General features: G+C 42.9%; 2 protein-coding genes across 6 annotated transcripts in view; one reads left to right on the plus strand and one right to left on the minus strand.

The window, feature by feature from the left end:
* LOC139812786 (uncharacterized) overlaps positions 1–23,233 on the plus strand; it is a 207,963-nt gene that overhangs the window by 123,724 nt on the left and 61,006 nt on the right. For 4 of the 5 annotated variants that reach the window (XR_011731932.1, XM_071777880.1, XM_071777883.1 and 1 more), the window contains one exon: positions 2,325–2,395. The exons of the other annotated variant lie outside the window; for it this stretch is intronic. Coding sequence is in view for 3 of the 4 variants with exons in the window: in XM_071777883.1 (XP_071633984.1) it covers positions 2,325–2,395 (71 nt within the window). In the remaining variant the exon portion in view is untranslated. The remainder of the gene's footprint in view (positions 1–2,324; positions 2,396–23,233) is intronic. 5 annotated transcript variants of the gene reach the window in all.
* On the minus strand, positions 9,977–13,410 carry Hry (bHLH transcriptional repressor hairy). The gene is made up of 3 exons (XM_071778257.1): positions 12,815–13,410; positions 11,845–11,940; positions 9,977–11,611 (listed from the first exon to the last, which is right to left on the minus strand). Exons 1-3 carry the CDS (start codon positions 12,968–12,970, stop codon positions 10,787–10,789), a joined length of 1,077 nt encoding a protein of 358 aa, XP_071634358.1. The 5' UTR covers positions 12,971–13,410; the 3' UTR covers positions 9,977–10,786.

Genomic DNA, 23,233 nt, shown 5'->3' on the forward strand with positions numbered 1-23,233 from the left:
TCATGTCTCGGACCGTGCTCGAGCACATAACTTTTGCATAGATTAGATCGCAGCCGAGCGCCGCGTCGGATCTAGGTCCGCGATCCAGAACTGAGCGCCGCGTTCTGACGCCGCACAAAGAAGCGGCAGCTGCTTGCCGATCGAGTCAATACTCGATACAGTGGTCGGTGTTGTTCTCTGACCAGTTTTGGAAGGGTGACGTCCCACCCCCTTTGCTGGAACGGACCCCCGAAGCCGCTCGGGCCCGGCCCCCGGCATTCCTCTTACTTTTTATCGGTCGCGCGCCGGTCATATCGCCAAAGCATCCACGATCGAACGCCAATCCGAGAGATTCCGACGCTGTTGCGCGAGGGCTCGATGTTGGAATCGAATAAAGGCGCTTGTGCGCGATCGAAGGGTCCTTTGAAAAAAAGGGGGAGATATTAATAAGGTGACACTGTTCCGAGGAGCCTGCTGGCAGGAGGTAGACAGATGTCGCGGCGTCTTTTTTGGGGTTTCGATATACAATGAAATGTATCTTTGTTATATGGCTAGGATTATATATTCATATATTTATTTTATCAAATATTTATATAGATTTGATATTGGATATAGAATGAAAGTTCTGTTGTATTTGTATAGACGCTTTGATCAAGATATTTTAATCATTTAATATCTTTATACGCTGGAAAATTATTTCTCACGTGTTTTAAATAAATTGTATAATGTATTTGTGAGGCGTTTCCGAGTCGATGCTCATCGACATTTATGTATTCAAAACGAAAAGCGGTTTAGGCTCGCATTTTTAGAATCGCTTTTTTTAACGGCCGTCAAGCCGTGGGATACCGACACTCGCGGGAGGACTAACCGCATTTGCGAAACCACATTTTTATCCGCTTTTTGTCGCCGGATGAATTATCGAGGCAGCGGAATCTTCGAGAGACAGTGACCTACACGATCCCTCGTCTAATCGGACTCCATTATTCTCCTGTTTCGTCTTGACGTCACGGTCGGATAAATTTCCAATTCAGGATTAAATCTTATGTGATTGGTTTATAATATATAAAATTTATTTTTAACAATCTTTATAGTTAATAATATATAAAGTGCCATTTATAAGTATTATTCGCGAAGTATTGTAATATTTAATATCTATCTAATATCTAATATCTTGATTTTATGCATTAAAACTTTCCATCGCATTATATCGTTTGATTATTATTAGATATTAATTCTTCCATTTGCCTGATAGGTTAAGAGAGTGAAATATTTATCTCGGCGACAGTGAAATAATAGGTTGTTGATCTCTGCACTCAGCACGCAGGAGAGAGGCATAATTTTTATATTTTGTACACGTCTGCGCGATTTAATCCGGTCGTCCCGTGATCGCGCCACGCGCGCGCGGTGGCCCGAAACAGATGGGTTTTGAAGAAGAAGCGGCTGTATTCCCGACCGAGAATGTATTCCGAGAGGGTTTCCTCGTAATCTTCTGTTTGTACGTGGCGTGGGACGAGAAGAGCTGCGAGAGGATCCAAGCGGACGGGGAGAACGACAGCTTCTTGCGTTGCATGTTTGTCGTCGGATCCGCAGGGTGATTGACGGACGTGCCGAGACGAAGATGCGCGCGCGCGCTCTGTTTGGCGACATGGTCGGATCCGATGTTTATCTTCGTGTACGAACTCTTTTCTTCGGCCCCTGTCGCTCCGCGTAGCCCACGTACGAGCGTGTACGAGTGTGTATTTCGCGGCCGCGCCGCGGTTACCGCGCTGGCGTTCGCCTCTCAGCGGGGTTTGAGCCTCGACGTTGAGGAAATGGAGTGGATCTCCGAGCCAGATAAAGTAGATCGACAACCATGGTTCTCTCTTGAGAGAGATGGAGATTGGATTTAATCTTGCTGACTGACGCACTTACTATCGGAATATCGTATTCAATGACGATTCGTTATCCGTCAAAAATATTCGAACCGCCTTATAATGTACGTAATGTTTTCACTTTCACGCATTTATCAAACGCCACCACCTCTATATAAATACCGTACTTACAAATAATATTCCCCGTCCGCAGGATTGCTATACATCACGCGTAGACGCGAGTTCCATGCGTGAACATTCTCGCGTTATGACGAATGTCTCTCGTACCGTAATTGCACGCGTACATAGCATACGTACGTATGATGTAAAACGTTTGGGCGGTGTTCCCTCGAAGCTTAATCATCTCGGAGCCAGACACGAGATTCGTTTTTCTCGCGCGGCGCAATTCGCGGTCGGCGTGCAATTACAAATTTCTCATCCCGATGATGTTCTCGGCACCGATGTCTATATCACACGGCTCGTCTATAATTTCAGATGGGACTATGGAGGCGCGCTTTAACGACGAGGCGGACTTGCACAACGAGCGGCAATCTTTCACGGAACAGGTAGGTATGCGCCAAGCCATTTCGTATAAGCCTCACGAAATCGCGAATTGCTTTGCCTTATTATCGCCGGCGTTATCTCCCGTGGCGATCGATCGATGGATAAATTGTTACACACGTTTTGTCGTAAGATTGGACCGTTATGTTTTAATAATTAGTGACATATAGCCACCTGGTGATTTTGATACAGATACTTGAGTAGAAAATAAAGCAGAATATAGGCAATATCTGGTTAGTAACCAGATTCCTGGCCTAGATATTGGTCAATTACTTTCCGATTTATTTTTACTCAGATTTATTTACTTGTTTTGCTTGTGTGATCAAGTTGTCACATTCCTTAATAAAGTAGCTATCATTGTATTTACGACACTCACGATCGCGAGCGGACTTGAAAGCATGCTATTAACGTAACGTACACGAAAAATTGCATTTGTAGAGAATTAATTATCCGTGTCGTTCCCCACTTAAATGTCGTTTCTTGCATAGCAATGAGGAAAGAGCGGGACACCTAACTGAACTGAAAGGTGTGGACGAGATACTTAAGTCGTAATTGCGCGTAAAACATCGACGATCTCGCACCGCTCGCAAGGTGTGAACAGGAGAATCTCAATTCAACCGATGCCTGGTCTCGCCCGCGATCTACTTTTTTTTTTTTTTTCGAAGTTGCCTGTGTCAAGTCGAGCGAGATTTTATCGGCGCCGCGCCGTTATACCGGTATACGTATTCCCGAGAACCGTATCCTCGAGGAACAAGAATGGAGACAATTAAGCGTAACAAAAGTCGAGAAATGAAGAGTGCTATGCGAACGGCAACGTTAAAACATATAGTTTACGAAGGCGACGACATCCGCTTTCGTATCTCGGATTCTTATCGTTTCTTCTTTTCTCTGTCCCTCTCCTTCGCGCCACCAGTAAGAAAGCGAGCTCCTTAGAAAATACGACAGCGAGCTCCCCGAAGAAATTAACCGTGCCGAGGCCGAGGACTTGTTCGCGCCCGATGAAAATTAAGGATCGCGACAGAATTTACGCGGTGTCGCGAGATCTTAATTAAGCGAGGACGTCTTTACGAGGACGCGGCCCGATCGAATTCGACGAGCTACGAGAGTAATGCTTATTGAACCAGGTGCAAAATTACCTCCCGCGGCTCGGTCGGAGCCGCGAGCGCAGAAATCGTTTCGCGCGACGTCTTTTACGATCCGTTAAGTAGCTCCGGAGTTGTTTATCCGTCGCGCTCGCTGCGGAGACCAAGCAGCAGGCGAGAGCGCTGCTCCCCGCGAACAAGAGTGCCCCGGAGATTTGATTTACTCGCGAGGTGGCTGGAAAATGAGCCTCTATTGTGCACGTTCCAGGAACGGCATTCACTCGTTCTCGGCCGTTGTTTCTCGGAGACACGTTCAATAAGTCGCGCCGTCGGCGCGTCGTCGCGCGCCATGCAATTTTGGTCTGAATAAAAGTTCTCAATCACATCAAGCAGTCGCAATCAGAGAGATAGTCGTGAAACACGGCATTAGTGGAGCTTTATGCAACGATCGCTGATGATATAAGTGTCGAAGAAGTGTAGTGGCTATTTCATATCTGCTTCGAGAAGTATCCGGCTCCCATAATTTCAGTACCTCGTGCGAACTTCCGGGATATCCCACAAAAATACGCAACGAAGAAAATATAATGATTGCAGGCACCGTTGGGGTACGTTGAAACGCTGCTTTTTTTATTCTCCGGTGTATTCAAACACGGATGCGGGCTCAACCTTGATCAAGGGAATGCACTGGAACCGAAGTATAATTGTGCTGATTGCTGTTGAGCGCAGATGCGAAATGCCTCCGGCATGATAATAATTCTGCCGTAACTCTCCCCCCCCCCTCGTAATAATCTTACTCGCGCGCCCGACGCGCTATTTGCGATTGGTGGCTGCAATTAAATGTTAAATTGGGAATTCCGGAGCCGCGCAATTGTCCCAAATTACGGAGAGGAACCATCCATCGAACGTCTCCTGCAGCTTCTAAAATGTCTCTTTTACATAAAGGCTCAGTTCAATGGAACGTTGATAGTTAAACTGGTTCTACAAAAGACCTAGATGTGCCATAGATAGGCAATGCAATTCCGACGGTCACATTATGCGGACCACACTGAATTCTTGCACCATCCCTGCCACGCTCACGCATACGACCGGCGCACCGCGTGCACCGTGGGCGCGTGCACGCACGAGAGCCTCCACGGCGCGCACGTGTCGCGGTTTTCTAACGCGGCATTACGCGCTCGGGAGCAAACAACGAAATAAGAACATCAGAGATAGGCCGCAGCTCTACTCGCACGCACTTCATAAATAACTCTGGCTTCTCGACCCACACACTTCTCTCGAGCTCCGAGGTGGAGTAACTATAATCTTAATAATCATAACCGCCGACGACGTCGTATGCGCGCGTCCATTCTCTCCCTCTTCTTCTCTTTCTCTCTCTTTCTCTTTTCCTCTTTCCCAGTTCTCTCTCTTTATCGTTTTCTGTCTTTCTCTGTGGCTCGCACGCGCTTCGGCGCCTTGTGTTATTAACCCAAATTGCCGTGCTCGTGAATGGAATCACGCCCTTATCGAGTCACACACAGGGCACCGCCGCGCCGCGCGTCGTGTCCACGTGTGCTCTTCGTCGACGAGTGAGTCGCAGTGCATGTGCGCGACCGATGCGCGTCTCTTCAATGTATCGCATCGCGTTAATGTGTTAGGTAATTACGCGACGCGCTCATTTCTGGTAATATGGCAACCACTGCGATAATGGGTTGATTAATGATCGATGGCAACGGGTAGCACGATGCGGATGAGAAAGCAAGGCTTACTCGATAATTGTATTGCAACGAGAGCATGTTCTTGTGGTAGAATTGAAATATATTATTTCAGATGAATTTCTCTCTCTCTTTCTTTTCCTAACAGAATCCTCTTCCACATTTTTTAAGGCAACAGTATATTGTTCGATGAAATTACCGATATCGATGATTGCACTCATGGATAAAGTAGATAAGCACTCGAAACGTACCTCGGGTTGTTATTCGAGACTATGTAAATGTCAGATTCACGTGATGGACAGGATGCTCCGGACGATCGTGTCACGCCGGTAAGCTCGCGATAACAATGATCGAGCATGACTGGCATAGATCGCGTTGCTATTCGTGACGACTAGGTTTAATATCGCGGCTACACCTGGTTACAAAAAAGATTATAGCGAGTGCGCACCTCGTGCACATGTTGTCGCAATTCCGTCGTGCCGTTCGAGGAATCACACGATAAAATGTTTAGGCTGCAAGTTCCGAACGCGTACGACTCAACAAACCGATAAGTACGTGACATTACGATGCGAATAACGCACCTTGCTACGAAAATATGTCTTTGAAATTTCTCGGGAAATACTTTCGCGATTGCACGGAAGCGATTAGCGAGGATTCTCAGATTACGATTCTCGCATTTATAGGTCAAGACCGCTGACGTGTCTGAAAATTAGCGGCGTCGACATTTCCCCACGCGAACGAAACATCTGTTTCAGGCAATCCCGGAAATTCGAATCCTCGTCGAATTGACCGTTGATTATTCAGCGTCTGGCATCACAATAAATGTTCGCGTAAGCGTCTGGCCGTGTCGCATTAGCGTCTCCTCGAAATACAAAACCATCGATTGAGGAACAATGCGTTGACATAGATTAGACATAGTGTTAGCTGGTACTGCTATTACAAGCTTATATTTATCTGATAATGAATTTATATGATTTTTATGCATAAATAATTAATAATTAATAAAATAAATTGCAAGGACGAGAAACATCTAAGCGGAAACAAACGTCGAAAATATTTCGACCAGTCGCAAGCCTATACTATACCACATGCCGCGGGCTATCGTCACGTAATTTTCACGAAGAAGAAACCGTGATCACCGTGCCGTGCGTTCTCCGGCACGTGGAACGTTCAAAAATGCCAACGCTCTTTTTCGGTTGTTGCGAAAGGGCTCGGCGCACCATTACACGGAGCCGTGCTTCCGAAATGTCGCTTTGGGAATTGTAAGATCCAAGCGGTTCGAAAAAAGTTCCAGTCCGTTGAAAACGAAAAACGACGAGGCAAATAATCTTATAATTATATTTTTTTGTCGATATAGCTACATATTTATAATAACAAAGATATCTTTGCAGTTATATTTTAACGTGTAGAACGATATTTCTGAAAACGAGAGATTGAAATATTAAATGCATTGCTCAAAGATACGACCGCGTATATCGTAGCGATGATGCGTCACGCGCTCGCGTGTCGCGCTGCTTTCGAGCCGACATTCAAAAATCTGGCGCAAAGTGTTAATCTTGGCAGCATCACCAGGTGATGCTGCAACAAACACGTGAGACGGAGAATACCGTCGATAGCGTGAACCAGCGCGAACGAGATCAGGCAAGAGTCCCCTCACTAGTCGCCCGTGAGTGGCGGCGCGTGTCAACCTTGTTGTATCCTTGAAATCGCGCGCGACCGCGACCGTATGTCGAGCCAAGGCGGAGCGACGGGCTAGCAAATATGCGCTCGCGAGATTCTAGGAATCAGCTGATTGGGGAATTCCTAGAGAGGACCACTCCGAGGAAGATTCGAGCTTTTGTTTCCTACGAGGCGGATAGAATCAGGTTTCGGATTATGACTGAAAACGCGCGTGGATGCATCCAGCTGTCTCTATTTCTATCTCTCTCATGTAACTACAATTGCGATTAGAATTAGAAATTTAGATAATATTTTGCGTCACATGTGTTACCGAGAAACAAATGGATGTTTTTACAGCAATAAGCATCGGTCGTCTAAATGCTATTCGCTATTATATGTTAACAAAACTGGTACACACAAGTGATATTTGTCCGTTTCATTTATGTTAGTCTCAAGATATTTTGTGTTCGCATTTGCGTGAGGAAAAAGAAAACCAGTAGATGCTAATGCTGCAAAGAGTTCGACGAATGCGACTTCCTTATTTTTTCACGTTCGGTAATTAACCTTTGCCACATACATGAATTATCATCGTCATAATGATCCCATGTCACGTGGAGGATTTGCCTCACGCGTCGACTCGATCATTCATCGTCCAGTATTAACGTACACAACCGGCGCGCGTGACGTCCGTTAAATGCAGACGAGCGAGCGGTCGGGAATTTCCTAATGCGGAGATAACGCCTGACGCAGATTCACAGACAGCCGAACAAGAAATTCCCCGAGAGGAGGGAACTCGGACTATCCAGTTTCGCGACTTTCGTCGTTCCTTTCATCGTGAGATTAATGAGCGCATTATGATAATTTTTTCGCCGAAAAGCGAGACCATTGCACGAATCTCTCTCGGACGAGTCTCCGCAGGAGAATGTAGTTTTTGGCGCGACCCCAAATAACGCGTAATACACGGAATTAGTTCGCGCAGGTAGAACGGATTTGATATAATTAAATTTTTCGGGCTACAATCCTCGGCCATTATCATCTTAATGATCATTAGGCCTAGCCGCCTGGAGGCGTAAAAAAATAGGAAGGCAATTATATAGGACGGCGAAATTCTTGCTCGAGACGAGAGCTCATCGCCGCGAGCTTCGCGTGCGCTGTTGTGCCTGGTAGGGGTCAAATTCTTCTTTCATTAGAGTATATACGCAGACAACTCGTATACGATATCTGGCGAGACGTGTTTGTTGGGACGTTTACATAATCGCAGATAACTGAATGGATGGCCAGATAAATACGATTCTAATAATGTATGTACCTATTAAATAGTCATAATTTGCAGAATATGTTTGGTATTTGGTGATCGAGATCGAGATGTGAAATAAGGTGACTGATAGAGACCAAGATGCAAAATAATAATAATGAATTTTTTTCAATCACATTAATTAACAATAAACAGTTCCGAGTCGTTAAGTTTCAACGTTCGCATTGCTTAATATACATTTTATTATCAAGTCCGGTTAAAAATTCAGAGCAATCTGTTATTCCTTTCTTTCAACATACCTGCGTTAAATTATTAACAGCGAATGTTCCCATAGTCGTAAAAGCTTACTTGAAATGGCGAAGGTATCTTCTTTGAGCGTAATTCGCCTACAAGGGGCGAATTACGCTAAGAGTACCATGAGAGAAAGAAGGGTACTATGCAATTTGTCATTCGGCGTGTTTTGCGTGTGGCATCCTGGCCCTCTGCACGCCGCACTTCTGCCTCGCAAATTGCTGTACCAGGAATGCTATTGCCCGCAAGAGGAGGACATTATGGTAATTTAGGCTTTCGCGGTTTTCGCGAAGATCAAGAAGACGACTGTGTCTGTGTACGTTTCTGTGACGCTTAAAAATTTTTTTAATTTTTGTTTATTAAAATACATATTTGCGCGAATATTGTAAGTGTGTGTTATTATTTTTCTTGTGCATTTTTATCACAGTTAGAATGCAAACGTGATGATTTAAGATGAGAAAAGTAGATATTCTAAATATTTTTCCTACAGCGGCGCTTTCTTTAGCGCGCAGTAGAACAATCTAAATCGGTTAGATAATTGCAGATATGTCCTGTATTTTTGCAGCGCGGCGGGGAATAAAGTCAGATTTACGAGCGAGCGAAATGCACGTGACTGCCGGGCACGATGCTTAAATATACATCGTAACTGTCCACGCGCGGAGACAGCCTTATCTACTTTAAAGTCATGCGGTATAAGCGCCAATCGCTCGTTGGAAAATTACTAACATTCAGTCACGAGAGAAAGCGAGTGCGATAATCAACTATCACGATGTCTTTACTCAAAATCCAGTTTGGAGATTAGATTCGGTGACGTCTGACAATCCGCATTTCGATTTCATTTCTCGAAACGACAGTTCATGTAATCGATTGTGCCTCACAAATTGTTAATAAATACTGATAATTGTTTCTCGCGTAATGATCAATTAGTAATTAATCGTTTTTACGATAAAAACTTGGAGGCTTTTACCAAAGGAAGAATAAAGTATTGCACTTTATTCACGCAACGTTATAGAAATAGATTGCTAATCTTTATTATCGGATGAGAAAAGGATTCGGGTCCTTTAGGGTCCTGTAAAGGGCCTCACGGTGTTCCGACGAAATCCAGTAGAAGGCAGCAGGTTCTGGCGTTTGGTATTTTAGGCAAAGGCACAGCGGAAGGGAGAAATTTTGGGGCCTGGTCGGGTGAGATGGTCATCGCAGACCGGTTTGTACTTATAGGTGTAACACCACTCTTCTTCATCAGATGGCGGTAACTCGGCGGAGAAATTTTGCTCTCGCGAACTGCCGTCCAGTCTCGCTCGAGACGTGCAGTGAATCGGACATAGGCGATAGCCGATGAAGTGCCAAGCATCTTCAGAGCGAAAGTATTTCGTTTCGAAATTTTCCTGTATTTTTCATTGAAAACTTATAATTGAATTTTTATCTGTTGCATATATTTTTTAAAGCGTTTCGAAGATATCTTTTTTCATAATTATATATCTGGTTAGATTAAATTGAAAATAAATCAAGAGTGAGAGCAAGTATGTAAAATGTACTTATACAACTATAATGATTGAAGGAAATGTGGATTGAGGAAATGGTGGTTTATATAAACATAAAACATAGAAATTGTATTGAGAAAGAGATCAACATTTATTTGATACTCTTGCAATGATAAGCGTTGGTTGTCTATTCTCATAATAGAGAGGAATTATAAATGTTACCTCTTTTGCATTCGTATAAATATAAATAACGTGTTCTCTTTCGGTTATCGCTCATATGTACAATCTCTCGTACACGCTGTTACTCGCTTGCGAGTTCTTAACATAAATCCTAAGCCTAAAGTCGATTAAAAACATTCTTCGTACTTACAACGATATACTACAAATCGTTTAGCGTTTTACATACAAGAAACAGAATGGAAGACCTCGGTGATTCTTGTTGCGTAAGGCACTTAAAATATAGTATTCATATAACTATACAGAGAGGATCGACGAGAAAGGAGATAAGGATAGGGCGATGCGGGATAAGACAAAAAAGGACCGACGCGATATTTCGAGATACATTCCGGAAAAATCATCTTCAATTTTCGACATGCTGAAATTTAATGATATATCTACAAGGCACTATTTAAGAAGGCACTGCCTCATTGGCTACTGGCCGACTGTGCACGCGCACTCGGGAAAATAAACTGGCGTCTCTTAACGATCCTCTACTCTTTCACGGCGATGTCCTCCTACGGACGGGACCGCTCGTCTATAATGATCTACGTAATTGAGGAACATGTTTCCGTTCCGCGGAATTTCTTTACGCGACGCATAAATCAGCACGTTGAATCGGCGCGTTTTCGGCCGCGGATTACCATCGACACGTATCAAGTTTATATCACTTCATAGTCACGCACATGTCGTGTCCGTATTTTTTCTTCCTCTTTTTCTTTTACCACGGCCTCCATGGTTTGTCGTCGATTGGCGGCACCACGCTCTTCCTCATCACCAGCGCGAGAGGTTTCTGGGGGAAGCATTGCGATTCGAACTCCGAATCGCTATAGCTGTTGGCCGGAGACGTGGCGACGTCCCGGTGACTGTTGGCTGGGCTGTAGGCGGTGGCCTGCTCGCGGAACGACGTCGGGGGTGCCTCGAACGCCACCGGACTTCCCGCCGACGTGGATGTCGAGCTGTTGGACGAACTCGTCGACGATGCGGATGCGGTGCTCGCGGTCCTCTGGGGGATCGGGATCAGAGTCGGTAACGGCGAACTTGGCGCCGGGGACGACGACGGCGACGAGGTAACCGGCGCTTTCGCGCCCGCCGGGAGCACCAGAGCGATGTCACCGTTCGGTAATCTGGTCGGCAACAGATGCAGGGCGGTACCGTTGGCATTGGTGAAGAAAATGCCATTCGATTGCTGGACCTGGATGCGCGGCGTGGTGTCAAGTTGAGGCAGAATGTGTACTTGCAATTGTGTCGTCGGCGGCGCCGGTTGGACAGCCTGTTGAGTCGCCGTCGTCGTTTGGCCGTTGCCAGCATCGACCGGACCCAGGCACGAGGCCAAATGGGACATCAGACGTCTCCTCACCGAGGTTTCCAGACCGGGAAATTTGCCAACTTCGCTGGCGCACTCCGTGTAACCGGCGCGGAATTTGTTGAGGATGCTCGGATCTGCCGCGGCAGCCATAGCGACTTGCTGCCGTTGTAGGGTCTCCAAATGCTTCACGGTCAGTTCCAAAATGTCAGCCTTCTCGAGCTTCGAGTGTCTAGCTGGCTGTAACAGAAAAACAAACCAAAATGTCGATTAGCAAATTAATGAGACAGTATATAAAATTGAAAATGGAAAGGTAGAAGATCGGCATCAAATAATTTTAGGAGGTTAAATTTTTAGAAATCATTTTTTTTTTATTTCTTTAAAGAATTTAAAAAACAAAAGTTTTAAAAAATTTTATGTCGCGTGTTGCTCTCATAAGATATATGATACTTCAAGAATGTTCTGATACTTACGTCTTTCTTCATAGATTCCAAAACGAGAGTTTTTAAATCGTTCAGACTGTTGTTAATACGGGCTCGACGTCTTTTCTCCATGATAGGCTTATTGCTCTGTGAACAGAAATCATCGGTAAAAATAATAAATAGAAGTACTCGAAAAATCTCAAGTAAAATTAAGAACGTATGTTAATGAATATCGATAACGCTAAAATATCGTGCCGAAAAAATTTCAAAAGAGAAAGAATGTCTTTGAAAACTTTTCTACGAAGGCTATTAAGGATCATAATGATGTGCAAGGATCATGACAAGGATCTTTACAAGTTCTTTACAATTTCTTTACAAGTTCTTAATAGATAGCAACAATGGCAGGTATCCGTTTTGTACTTAAAAAATTTTTTTTGTCTATCATGATATTTGCCATCTCTAAAGTCACGTTTGTTCCATTTTTTCGCGACGTCAGAACATTAAAACAAGTTGAAAATGACTTATAAATTAATAATAATTGTATAAATCATTGTAAATCGATAACTAATGAAAGAAATAATTAAAGACTGTTTAGCGATTTAACAGTGAGTAGTCACATAACGAGTTCGAAGCTTTCGGCGTGTCACCATAGTAGCGTCGCGCGAAGGAATGAATATCGTTTACGTTTTTCTGGAGTTCGGTACTTAAAGGAGAATAAATCCGGAGCATGAAATAAACGACACTCTTTAATTCTACTTTATTTCTAGTTGACCTCATTATTTTATATGATTTTATTTCAAATTCTAAATATACCAATTTATATAGCATCTCAATTTTGAAGAGAAAGTAATATTATCATGTAAAAAGAATTAATTTCGCAACGCGTTAATAGTCACTGTATATATTTTTCTCTATTATAGAAAATGATTCGCTATACTCCGGGTCAATACTCCGAATCAATACTCCGAAAAATGTGACACGCCGAAGTATAACGAAGAATCTCTTTGATCTTGACACTAACCCGTCGATTTTCCCCGGATCTTCTCGTAGTTGTCGTGGCCGTCGGGGTAGTTTGCGCAGGGGGCTGGCCAGCCTCCTGGGGCACGTGCTGCGCGGGTGGAGTAGCGCCGACGGTGACACCGCCGGTCGGCATCGTGGCACCCACTCCGGTCACCATTATTTACTTTGCTTCCCGTATCACAGAAGTGTTGAGAACTTCCAAGCTGAATAATTCTGATCGACGTGAAAGCACTGTGAAACGTGATCGATCACTTCACTGATAATCCAATGATCAGCTGCGCTCGATGTCTCCTTCGTCCGCGAATGGTTCCGGATGACGGACTGATTGAGGGAATCGCGGTACGAGAGGGTGAACCTGACGGTGAACGTGAACGTGAAGGAAACGTGACAATCGAGAGTATGCGCTCGTTTGCTCGTCTCGTCTTCTCTAAACGCCGCTAAAGTTGCGACCGCTCGCGACTGGTGTCAGAGCTCGACTAACTCGACGAACGGCGAACGTCTTCTATCGTGCAGTCGGAGCGTGGCACCCGGTGGAATGCCTGGTGGCGGCGCTTTCGGTGGAGGGGACATTCAGTGGCGAACGTACCGGGTGGGGGGATCCAGCGCGTGACGCTTTAACCTGACTGCCCCTACCATCGAATTCCGACAGTCGGACGGCACCCGATGCCTTTAAGGCCCCCCACTCTGGACTTTTGGTTCCCTCTATGGCGTGCGGCTTGGACCCCCCCTTGGGGACTCCCCCGAAACCCCTTTGGAGTCGATCGATCGGACTTTACCAGCGAGATTGACGTCAGTGAATCTCCAACGGAATTTTCGATTTGCAACTTCAATGGCTTTGCTTTATTAACAATTGTTTATCGTTAAGCATGAAAGTAAAATAAGATTATGATAATTGACAATCTTCTACAAATTTACATGTACCATCGGTTATCATTAATGCCAATTAAATGCCACGTTCATTAAATTTGCAAATTTCAAATCCAACAAATGTGACATTCAGTTCCAACTCCGTGTACTCATCCGCGACAACGTCGTTTGCATAAGTCCGCGCGAGAGATAACTTCTCGCTGCACCCACAGAACGAGAAACAATGGGACGAAACATTTCCACGGATCGGCGATTAGTCTCGCAGTCTCTGCAAAGGTCATTAGAACCGGCTGGCCCCGGTTAGGCGCGTTAGCATACACGCCGTTCCGCGCTCGGCGATGGTAATTCCGACGAGGACGCGATCGTATGCGACCGGTCGTGCGAACGTCATCGGGGGCTTATATCACGTTCCTCAAAAATAGCCGAGTGCCACCGTGTGCGGAATACGACGGGCTGACGCACGCGCGTAGCTCCGGCACGTGCCTCGTACTCCCTCCCGCGATGTATGCCTTTCGAAATTGCTCTTTCTACTTGGCGCGACCGATTAAACGCGCGCGGCGGCTCCGTATTTATCTCGGCCGTCGCACGCATATACGTGACGGTATACGCACTGGCCTGAAACACGACCGCATCGATCTCGTGCCGGATCTTAACTTTGTTGACTGTTCAGACGGCGCGCGGATGGTTGCGTGCAAATATTGTGACGCGGATCATGATATCCCGGTCGTTTAGCACTCCTCACGCGTTGCCTCTGCGTCACTTTAAATCACAACTGGATTTCAGCCTCGCAAAATGATAGTTTATTGATGGCTCCTTTATCAGATAGCGTTCAATTGGACGATGGAAAATCTTTGTTCTTACAGACATGGCAAGATGGCAGGAAATAACTTATACACACGGTAGACGCTCCTGCGTGAGTAATGCTTTGTTTACCTTGCGATTATATGGTACATGATTAAACCGGATATAACTAGTCTTTGCGCAAACGTAATGATATGTACCACGATGTCTACCTGATAAGCGTTGCTCTTGAGACTTATAATGCGGCAAATATCATCGCGTTCCGTCAAGCACCATGTTGCAAGTAATATTGTACATTCAACTCCGTTTCACATCGTTGCCTTTTCTCGGTATTATCTCTGGTGCTCGAGGTAAAAAAAATACGCTGATAATTTAGTGCATTTGATTAATTTTGCTAATAAATTTTTGCATAAGTTTTGGACAAGAAGAGAAATCTTTAATCACATTACATCGAAATTTGATAATTATTTGCTGAGATGTAGTACAATTTGGAAGTACGCATTTAAAGTACGCTGCAAAGATAACGATTGCTCCCACGATATCTGCGTGACCCGATCCACGATTGCAGCATCCCGCTAGGAGCAGGAAAAGAGTAAACGTAAATTCAAGGGTTCGCAGAAGTGCGATAGGTGCGACGAGGTTCGCCTCCGGAGGATTCAGGCTCGTGTCCTCGCGCGCGCGCGAGAGAGCAGAACGGCGGCACCACACGAGGAAACCGACAAAGAGAAGAAAGAGGGAGACCGCCGCGGCGCTCGATACGAAACGACGGAAACAGGGACAGAAGGGACGGGAAACGGACGAGGATAGCACGAAAGAAGATAACGCGCGCGCGACTTCACCTACACGGAGAAAGAAGGTGAGGCACGTCGCCAATCACGTAACAGGGATTCGACGCGGCGTACGACAAAACTGCGCTGATTGGGCCGATCCGGTCCCCACCACTGGCAATTGGCCGAGGACGAACGTGCCGCGCGCGTCGCTTTTGCAAGTGGTGGGGGTGTGACGGTCATTCGACTTTGAGCGCTCGAGCAGTGCGGGCGCGTGGATCGCGAGCTAGAACGTGTTTCAGAGAGACGTGCGTGGGGGCGGCGGTGGTGATTATGAGGAAGAGGATGGGTGATGAGAGATCGAGGAATTTATATGCACTACTGTCGTGCAACTCGACGTATTTTTTTTGAAATAGAATTATGCAAAACCGTTCTATCCTGTGCAGTTTGGGATAAATAATCGTAACTAATGTTTTTTTGATTGGCTAATTTTATTTAGACCAAAAAATTTTTTTTAGGTATGGTCTAAAAATATTAAACAAGGTAATTTAATATTAATGAATACATTTGAAAGTATAAAAATAGATAGAAATTGTATTTGTAATATCTAATAAATTTCAATTGGCTGAGAAAAAGTTTAGATTAAACTAGTACTTAATTTCTTATTGTGTAAATCTTAGATTAGCGTTGCCCGTCTGAAGATTATAAGTAGAATTGATAATTGCATAAACTCTAGCGATTGGCGAATATTTTTTTAACAATAAGCTAATTTTATGGTTCACGAAAGATATAACAGCATTTATCTATGAATACTGAAGTATGCGATATTAAAATGAGCAACTAAATAATGTACTTATTCATTTTTTTTTAAATTTAGTATAGATTTAAGGTAACGCCAGACATTGTGCTTCCATCTGTCGGTAGATGCTACAGGTTTTTTCGCTGGACCAACGTTGCTCACAAGCTGAGCTGAACAATAACGAAAAAGTTATACTGCTAGAAGACGAATGAATATAGAACAAAAAATTATGTATGTATTTCGATGATGCTCTTTATTGATCGTTTTTAAAGATTTAAATCATCTTAATTGTTTAAATTTAAAAAAAAATATTAAAAATTTTCTATAACATTTTGTTCATCAGTTGAGACAATTCTATTATCCTTTCAGTCCTTCGTCGAGATTACGTTACGATAAATTCCATAAATTCACAAGGCGGTCGTCCTTCTGCGACATTTGCGCCAGCTTATGTAAGACTACATGCCGATAAGCTCTAATAAGCAACGCACTAATTCATACCCGAGCGATAACTAACGGTCGGCGAAATGTCGGTAGACGAATAGTATCTCGGTCAAGGAACTTGTGCCCCTCCTTATCGCATGTCGTAGCCTTCGGTAAGATTTATGTAAGATATATATGCGGTACACAGTTCGCGCCGTGATCCTTTATGAATTCCATTATTCTTCGATTCAGGGCGAAACGGATTGGCTACCGTACGTACGCGATATCAGTTATCAACCGATATATATCACATGTTAATGTAAAATTTCTGTTTGCGTCGTACCTGTGCATGATATATTCTCGCGATAAGCGTTATGTGATTTGCACTCTTTAAACGCGAGAATAATAAATTCAACGGTGGTTTGATAGAGATCGCACGAGCGCGCGTTTTGCAATGCAAACAGTGGGTATAAAAGGTTGAGATTAACGTACATGATGAACGTTGCTTGCGCGCGAGTATCCCGGTAGTTACAGCGGCACCTGTTTGCCGGGGACCTACGGCCTCTGTGAACTCGGCGTGACTCATTAGCTTTATAGGGTGCCGGGGCATTATGTGGGGCCCCGGTGGGCCGCGGTGGTGGTGGCCGCATAAAAGCGCTCGCGAGGCGGCATCGGCTTTGCTCGCGGCAAATGAACATTAATATTCGCTCCCCTTTCCGTCGAGATATCAGATTAGGGGTTCGCGGGCCCTTTTCGCTCACCCGTATTTTATTACACCGTCCGGCAAAAATAAAGAAGCCGAGCAACGAGCAAAAGCACCCCGTTTGCAGCGCCCAAGTGCACGCCGAGTGTTGCAACAATCTGATTTCGCCAGCAGCACGGCTGTACCCTCGCTATTACTCACTCCGTTTTTCCTCTCTGGTTTTCGTTTTCCTCGTACTTCCCGCCGCGACAAAACTGTAATTGCCCCTGCCGTTGCAGGGCACTCTCCGTCGGTCGAGAAAGTCGATCCTTTAACTATCTGTCCGCTCTCAGAGTTTCTAGCTCCTCTTTGCAGGATGTTGCAGGTGCGGCCAATGTGTGGGTTGAGAATTAACAGCAAATTCTATTAGATATCACAGACACAAGTTCTCACAGATCTCTTCACGATTGTGTTCACGAGTAATGTTGTATTATATGGTCTCTCGACATCAGTGAAAATTTTCACATCTCTTTAATCATATGCACAACTAAATCTTTACTTTATAATATTTTGAAGCTTAAAGTTGTTTTTCTTTTAAATTCTACGCTACTCTGGATATGAAATCGCTTTTGATGCGTGCAGTTTGGGACTTTGGAGGAACGGTCGTGAGATGCAAAATCAGTTTGACTTAACCACGGATTTCAGCCGCAAGGGAATCATGGGTGAATGCACGCGTAGTCACGCTTTGCGATAATTTATGACGACTGCGCGAACCGAATACGTTTCTAAGCATGCAAGGAGAATTCCACGCGATACGCCAGACAGAAACTCGCGCAATTAGGCTACGGGATCCCCCTCGTTCTGTCATTATCCGCTGCTCGTCAGCTCGAGGCGTTGACGTTCATTGAATTTAAAAATGTAGCAGTAATTTTTGAGAAGCACACGAACACATGATGATAATTGGTCACGGAGGGAAATCGCTCCACACATATAGAAAATCGAAGGCCATTTCCGAGTCTTGCTTTTGGCATTATTTACTTATCCGATAATGGCTGGCAAATTGTTGGGCTGTCAGTCAGTGAATATGCATGTGTATTGTAAGAGGCGTACAGTGCGAGTTTTACAACTCGCTCGAGGCGGCCAATCGAGAACCTTCGACCGGCCTGAATATATATCGATAGGATCGAAATGGCATGTATAGTTTGCGCCGCCGAAATTTGTTACTCTCGTGTTAAGAATTGCAATTCCGACATTTTTGAATATCTCGAGAAATCTGGCACGCGAGTGTCTACGGTCACGGTGCACGCAAAACTGGCTTTTAAATCAATTCCGCGCCCTTTTGAGCGATATTAAAATTGGGCTGCTTTGTGCTATGCCGCATATTATAGCTAGCTGCAACTTTTCATATTGAGAACTTGCTTCCGAACTCGCTTTCAAATAAGCTGATTTTTTAGACAGACTTGCATTTTTTTTATTCGGTTGTCGTTTGCCTGATGGTCGTAGTACAACAAAAAAAGATGGCGCATAGCCAGAAGCAAGGCAAAAATGATTCAGCGAGAAAAACGAAGGACCGTTTTTCGAGGGCACGCGAATGTTTCATACCAACGAGTCACAGTATGATCGCGTTTACGATAGGTACGTAACAAGCGAGACCGTATTTTTTCGGGCTGACAGTAGAAATAAATCTAAAAAAAACGCCTCGTAAACGCCATGTCGGCAAGTGTTTTTGTGCGACAGAAAAAATCTCGGGGGGGCTAATAAATGCCTATCAAAAACTCGAGAAAGGAGACCGTTCTCGGTACAGCTTGTAAAAACATATCGAGGCGTGCTATATTTTTTTCGACCATGTTGATGCAAGAATACGAAAAAATCAGTTTTAATAGAGTTTTATAAGAATATAGGAGGATTGATCACACACACAGAGTCGGCATAATAAACCGAAAATTTCCGAATTTCTAACGGAAAAAAATTTTTCGCAGCTTTTCCATAATCTTTGATCATATATCCACGCTGGCTATCTATTATTCTTTTATTGTACCTTACTTTACTTAATTATACACTATTTGTACTTTCTTTTGACTATTTTATCTTTTAAACCTCAAGAAATGATGAAATGTAGAAAAAGACAAATTATTCCTGAATAGGTTTACGTATGAAATATGTGCAAAATGATAGATTAGCCAAAAGCTAACCCATTTAGTGATGAAAGGATTTACGCCGAGGTTTACACCCTTTTGAACAGAATCCAGAGCGATTATTATTCTCCTAACAGGAATATTTGAAAGGATTAGCTTTCAGTCATGGTTAGGTCTCAATTTAGTTTACTGAAAAGAGTTACAAAGAATGAAAAAGAAAAATTAAACGGTATATGAATTATGTGTTGGTGAAATAGAGATACTTTCAGTGGTAAGATAATTCAAGCATCTTATTGATTTTTTATTAAGAAAATTTGTGTTTTCTTGGCTTTAAATTATATGAAAAAAATTGATTGTATGAAAAAAATTATATGAAAAATTTTTCGCTAGTAAAAGACATGTTTAAATTTTATCGAAATTATAAAAAATTTGTTAAAAATTAAACTAATTTATATACGTTTTAATTTTTCTTTCTGTTTTAAACATATTTTTTTCTTATATTCAACGTAAGACTTAAATATTTCTAGGCATTTTCTATGAAAATATTTCGAGAAATTGAAAACGTTATTTTTCATTGTATTGTTTAGAAAACTAGAGTAACCTTCTGTTTCAATTAAATTAGAATATACATGGCATAAATCTTTATTCAATAGTTACTCAATAGAGAAACTTGTTCACGTCTTGCCCTTTTAAATATTCGTCAGAATGTGATGAATGTTACGTCAAACAAGATTTAGCACTTAGGCAACAGCAAAAGGCGTCCGACAAGCTAACGGTAGGTACTTAAAGCCTTGCAGACGGCAAATTTACAAAATTGACTGATCAGGGTTACAGTGCGCTCTCTTTAAGGCGCACTCTTTAAAGCAAATTTTACTTGGCGGTTTAGAAAAGAATTTGCATAGAGAATGGTAGGAGAAACTTTATACATTTCTTTTCAAACGTATTATGCAAAAGTGCAGGGTTAATGACGCTATACATCATCGTTAAAATTTCATGCGCTCCTTTTCATTCTTTTTTTATTTATTCTTTACAATTTAAATATATTTTTTTCATATACTAACAAGTAGATATTAATTAATTTTAATTATAAATTTTTATCTATTCGAGTATATTTAAAATATATAGAAATATATTTAAAGAAATATGGAAGGGATGTATAAGAGAAAAATATAGGAAGAAACATTAGAATCCTTTTGTGTGTTATATTTCCAAGATTTATATGAGCACAATTTATATGAGCCATTTCTGCGTTTATTTATTGTAGATATCACAGAAAAACAGCATATACATATTTCTTACGATATTGACCTTCAACGTAAACGCCATAATGTTTCTGTAACAGATTGGGCTGTTATAAAGCTTTTCGTTTCACTCGTCGGACAAAGAAGAAACATGCAAAGTTACTACTTCAAGTCGATAGGCTTAAATAGTCAATACAGCGTAGTCTGTACTACAAGTTCTTAGTGAGCTACAATATTTTTTTGAACCAGGTAACTCTTTTCCATCTGTATTTTTTTCAAAGGGTTACAATCGAACACGAAGTAAGCGAAACATAATAAAACTATAAAAAAGACCTGACCTCCATGGAAGTGTCAAACTCGTACTGTTTCTGAAAGGGTGGAGAACAACGAAATATAGCTCAAAGAAAAAATCCACTGTGACGCTAAAAAATCGTGACGCGTAGAGAAAAATTGTAAACCCTTTAGGTCCGTGGCAATTGATACTTTTTTACCACTTTCACGTCATAAAGTAACCAAAGTGTTGTCGTCAGTACGAACAATCGACTTTCACATTTTTACTGCGCCAGATTTCGAAGATCAAGGATATTCAAGATGGTGAAAGGGTTGCGAGCGTGGCAAGAACCGACAAGTTTAACCTGCGGCTGAACTAGAAATGCTTCAGCTATAGCTGCAATCAACTTTATGGTTAATTCTTTTATTAGTGATCAGTGATTTTTTCTGCTTAACCCGTTCAGTCCTTTTTAACCCGTTCGATTTTATAACTCATTCAGTTTAACCCATTTAGTTATAACCCTTCAGTCATAATCTTTTTTTGTGGCGGATTTTATTTTCGGATGGGTTTACCGCGCCCATTCGTCTAAAAGATGACGCGTGTTAACGCGCAAAAAGTAGAATGGAAAAGGACAGAGTCGCGTGTCTTCAAAAAATATCCTGGGTTTGACCCGAAAAGGTTTATACATCTTTTCATCTATTATTCCAAGAAAAAGATACTTTAATTATCCTCAGAAAATCCCTTTTATTGCATCTAATGTATCTAAATATAATATAAGTATAGATTGTGATAAAAATAATGATCGATATCTTGAATCACTGATTTTATAAATTTAATCTTAGCATTTAATTATACAACTATACTTTTACACACGATAATATTTTACTTTATATTTCTTCCGCGAATTACGTTAATACATTTCTAAAAAAATATAACTGTTACATGTATGTGCAAACTGACATTTTTGCATAGATGCATTCTGCGCGCCGTAATCAACTCTTTTCGCGGATTTTTCTTACGCATTTTACTCAAAAGACAGTTTATTGAGCAGAAGAAAATGTAAGTCGATGTTATATCCTTCAGTTTCATCTTATCTTACGTGCTTACCCGGACGTGAAGTCTTCCGTGAAACGTTAGGAACAATATACATTGAGGGACCGAGATATCGACGTAAACACGTCCGTCGCAAATTCCTCGAAAGCCGTTCGACATTTTACGATCTCATTGGGCACGACAAGCGTGGTCTGGAATTTTAGCGATTGTGTAGTCGCCCGTTCACGATCGCCCTCGGTAAAAGTTTCCGCCACCGATCGCGCATCGCCGCGCATTCAGATCGATTTTCGATTGTAACGCGAACAACAATGGGAGTGCCGTAGAACGGCAATATGTGTTAGTCCATGTAAATCCATAGATTTACGTGAGTTTACTATATTTTTTTTATCTTAACTGGAAGATATAACTATTAAGGAATATAATCCTGTGGATATTTCAATTTCTCCATTTTTTGTTCAAGTCTAAATAATCTGTGGCATCGTCATTTGGTAGAGCACAAGTAAATTTTAAGAAAATTTAGACACAATGAAAATAAGTTATCTTGAGTCACGTACTTGATTTTCAAAATAATTAATTGCTTTTTAATCACACATGTAAATTTTGCAAATACTATTTACATATCTAAAAAGTAAAAAATGGGATTTCTTAGACCTCATCTATTTTTTATATTAGAATCTTTCGTCGCTACCCAACGCTGAAGTTGAAAAATATAAATATTTTAACAGAATAAATACTTAGTGTAATAATAATATTTATTAGAGTATATTCATCTTTGAGGGAGAAACATGTGTATGGAACTTGTTTCGATATCTTCGTACGCTTATCCCATCAGTGATCGAGCAAAAAGCAATACCCTTCACCTGCGCGATCTCACCGCAAGAACGAAATCTCCGACGGATTCCCTTGCGTTTTCCGTGGTGCGTTTCGCGGCCGCGCCAATTTGGATCGGTTCTCTCATCGAAAATCGACCACAAAACGGGACGCATCTGGCTCGGGCGGCCGATCCTTCCGAAGAAAAGGTGGAAGAATCGGCGGTTTCGAGCACTCGACGTTTGCCGCAGGAGTATCACGTTGCGCGCCTCACGTCTGGACGAGTTTACTCACGAACGTCCGAGCGGATTTCTAGAGTCTCGCGGCGCGCCCCGCTCAATTTGCACTTCATTTGCTTCATATCGGGTTGCCTTCTTTTTTTCAGCACGCGCAGCCGTACGTACATACACACGCTCAACGTGCGAGAGTCCCGGCGCGGCGGATCGCGCGGTGGGCGCTTCTCCAGAGGATCCCTCTCGAGCGAGCCGTCGCGCGTATAACCCGCTCCGACGGATGCGCCGTCGCTGCGTCTATTCGTATGCCCTTGATCTTAACAAAATTGATGCATGCTGGC

Source organism: Temnothorax longispinosus, chromosome 5 (genome assembly GCF_030848805.1).
Source record: "Temnothorax longispinosus isolate EJ_2023e chromosome 5, Tlon_JGU_v1, whole genome shotgun sequence".
Classification (NCBI taxonomy): Eukaryota; Metazoa; Arthropoda; class Insecta; order Hymenoptera; family Formicidae; genus Temnothorax; species Temnothorax longispinosus.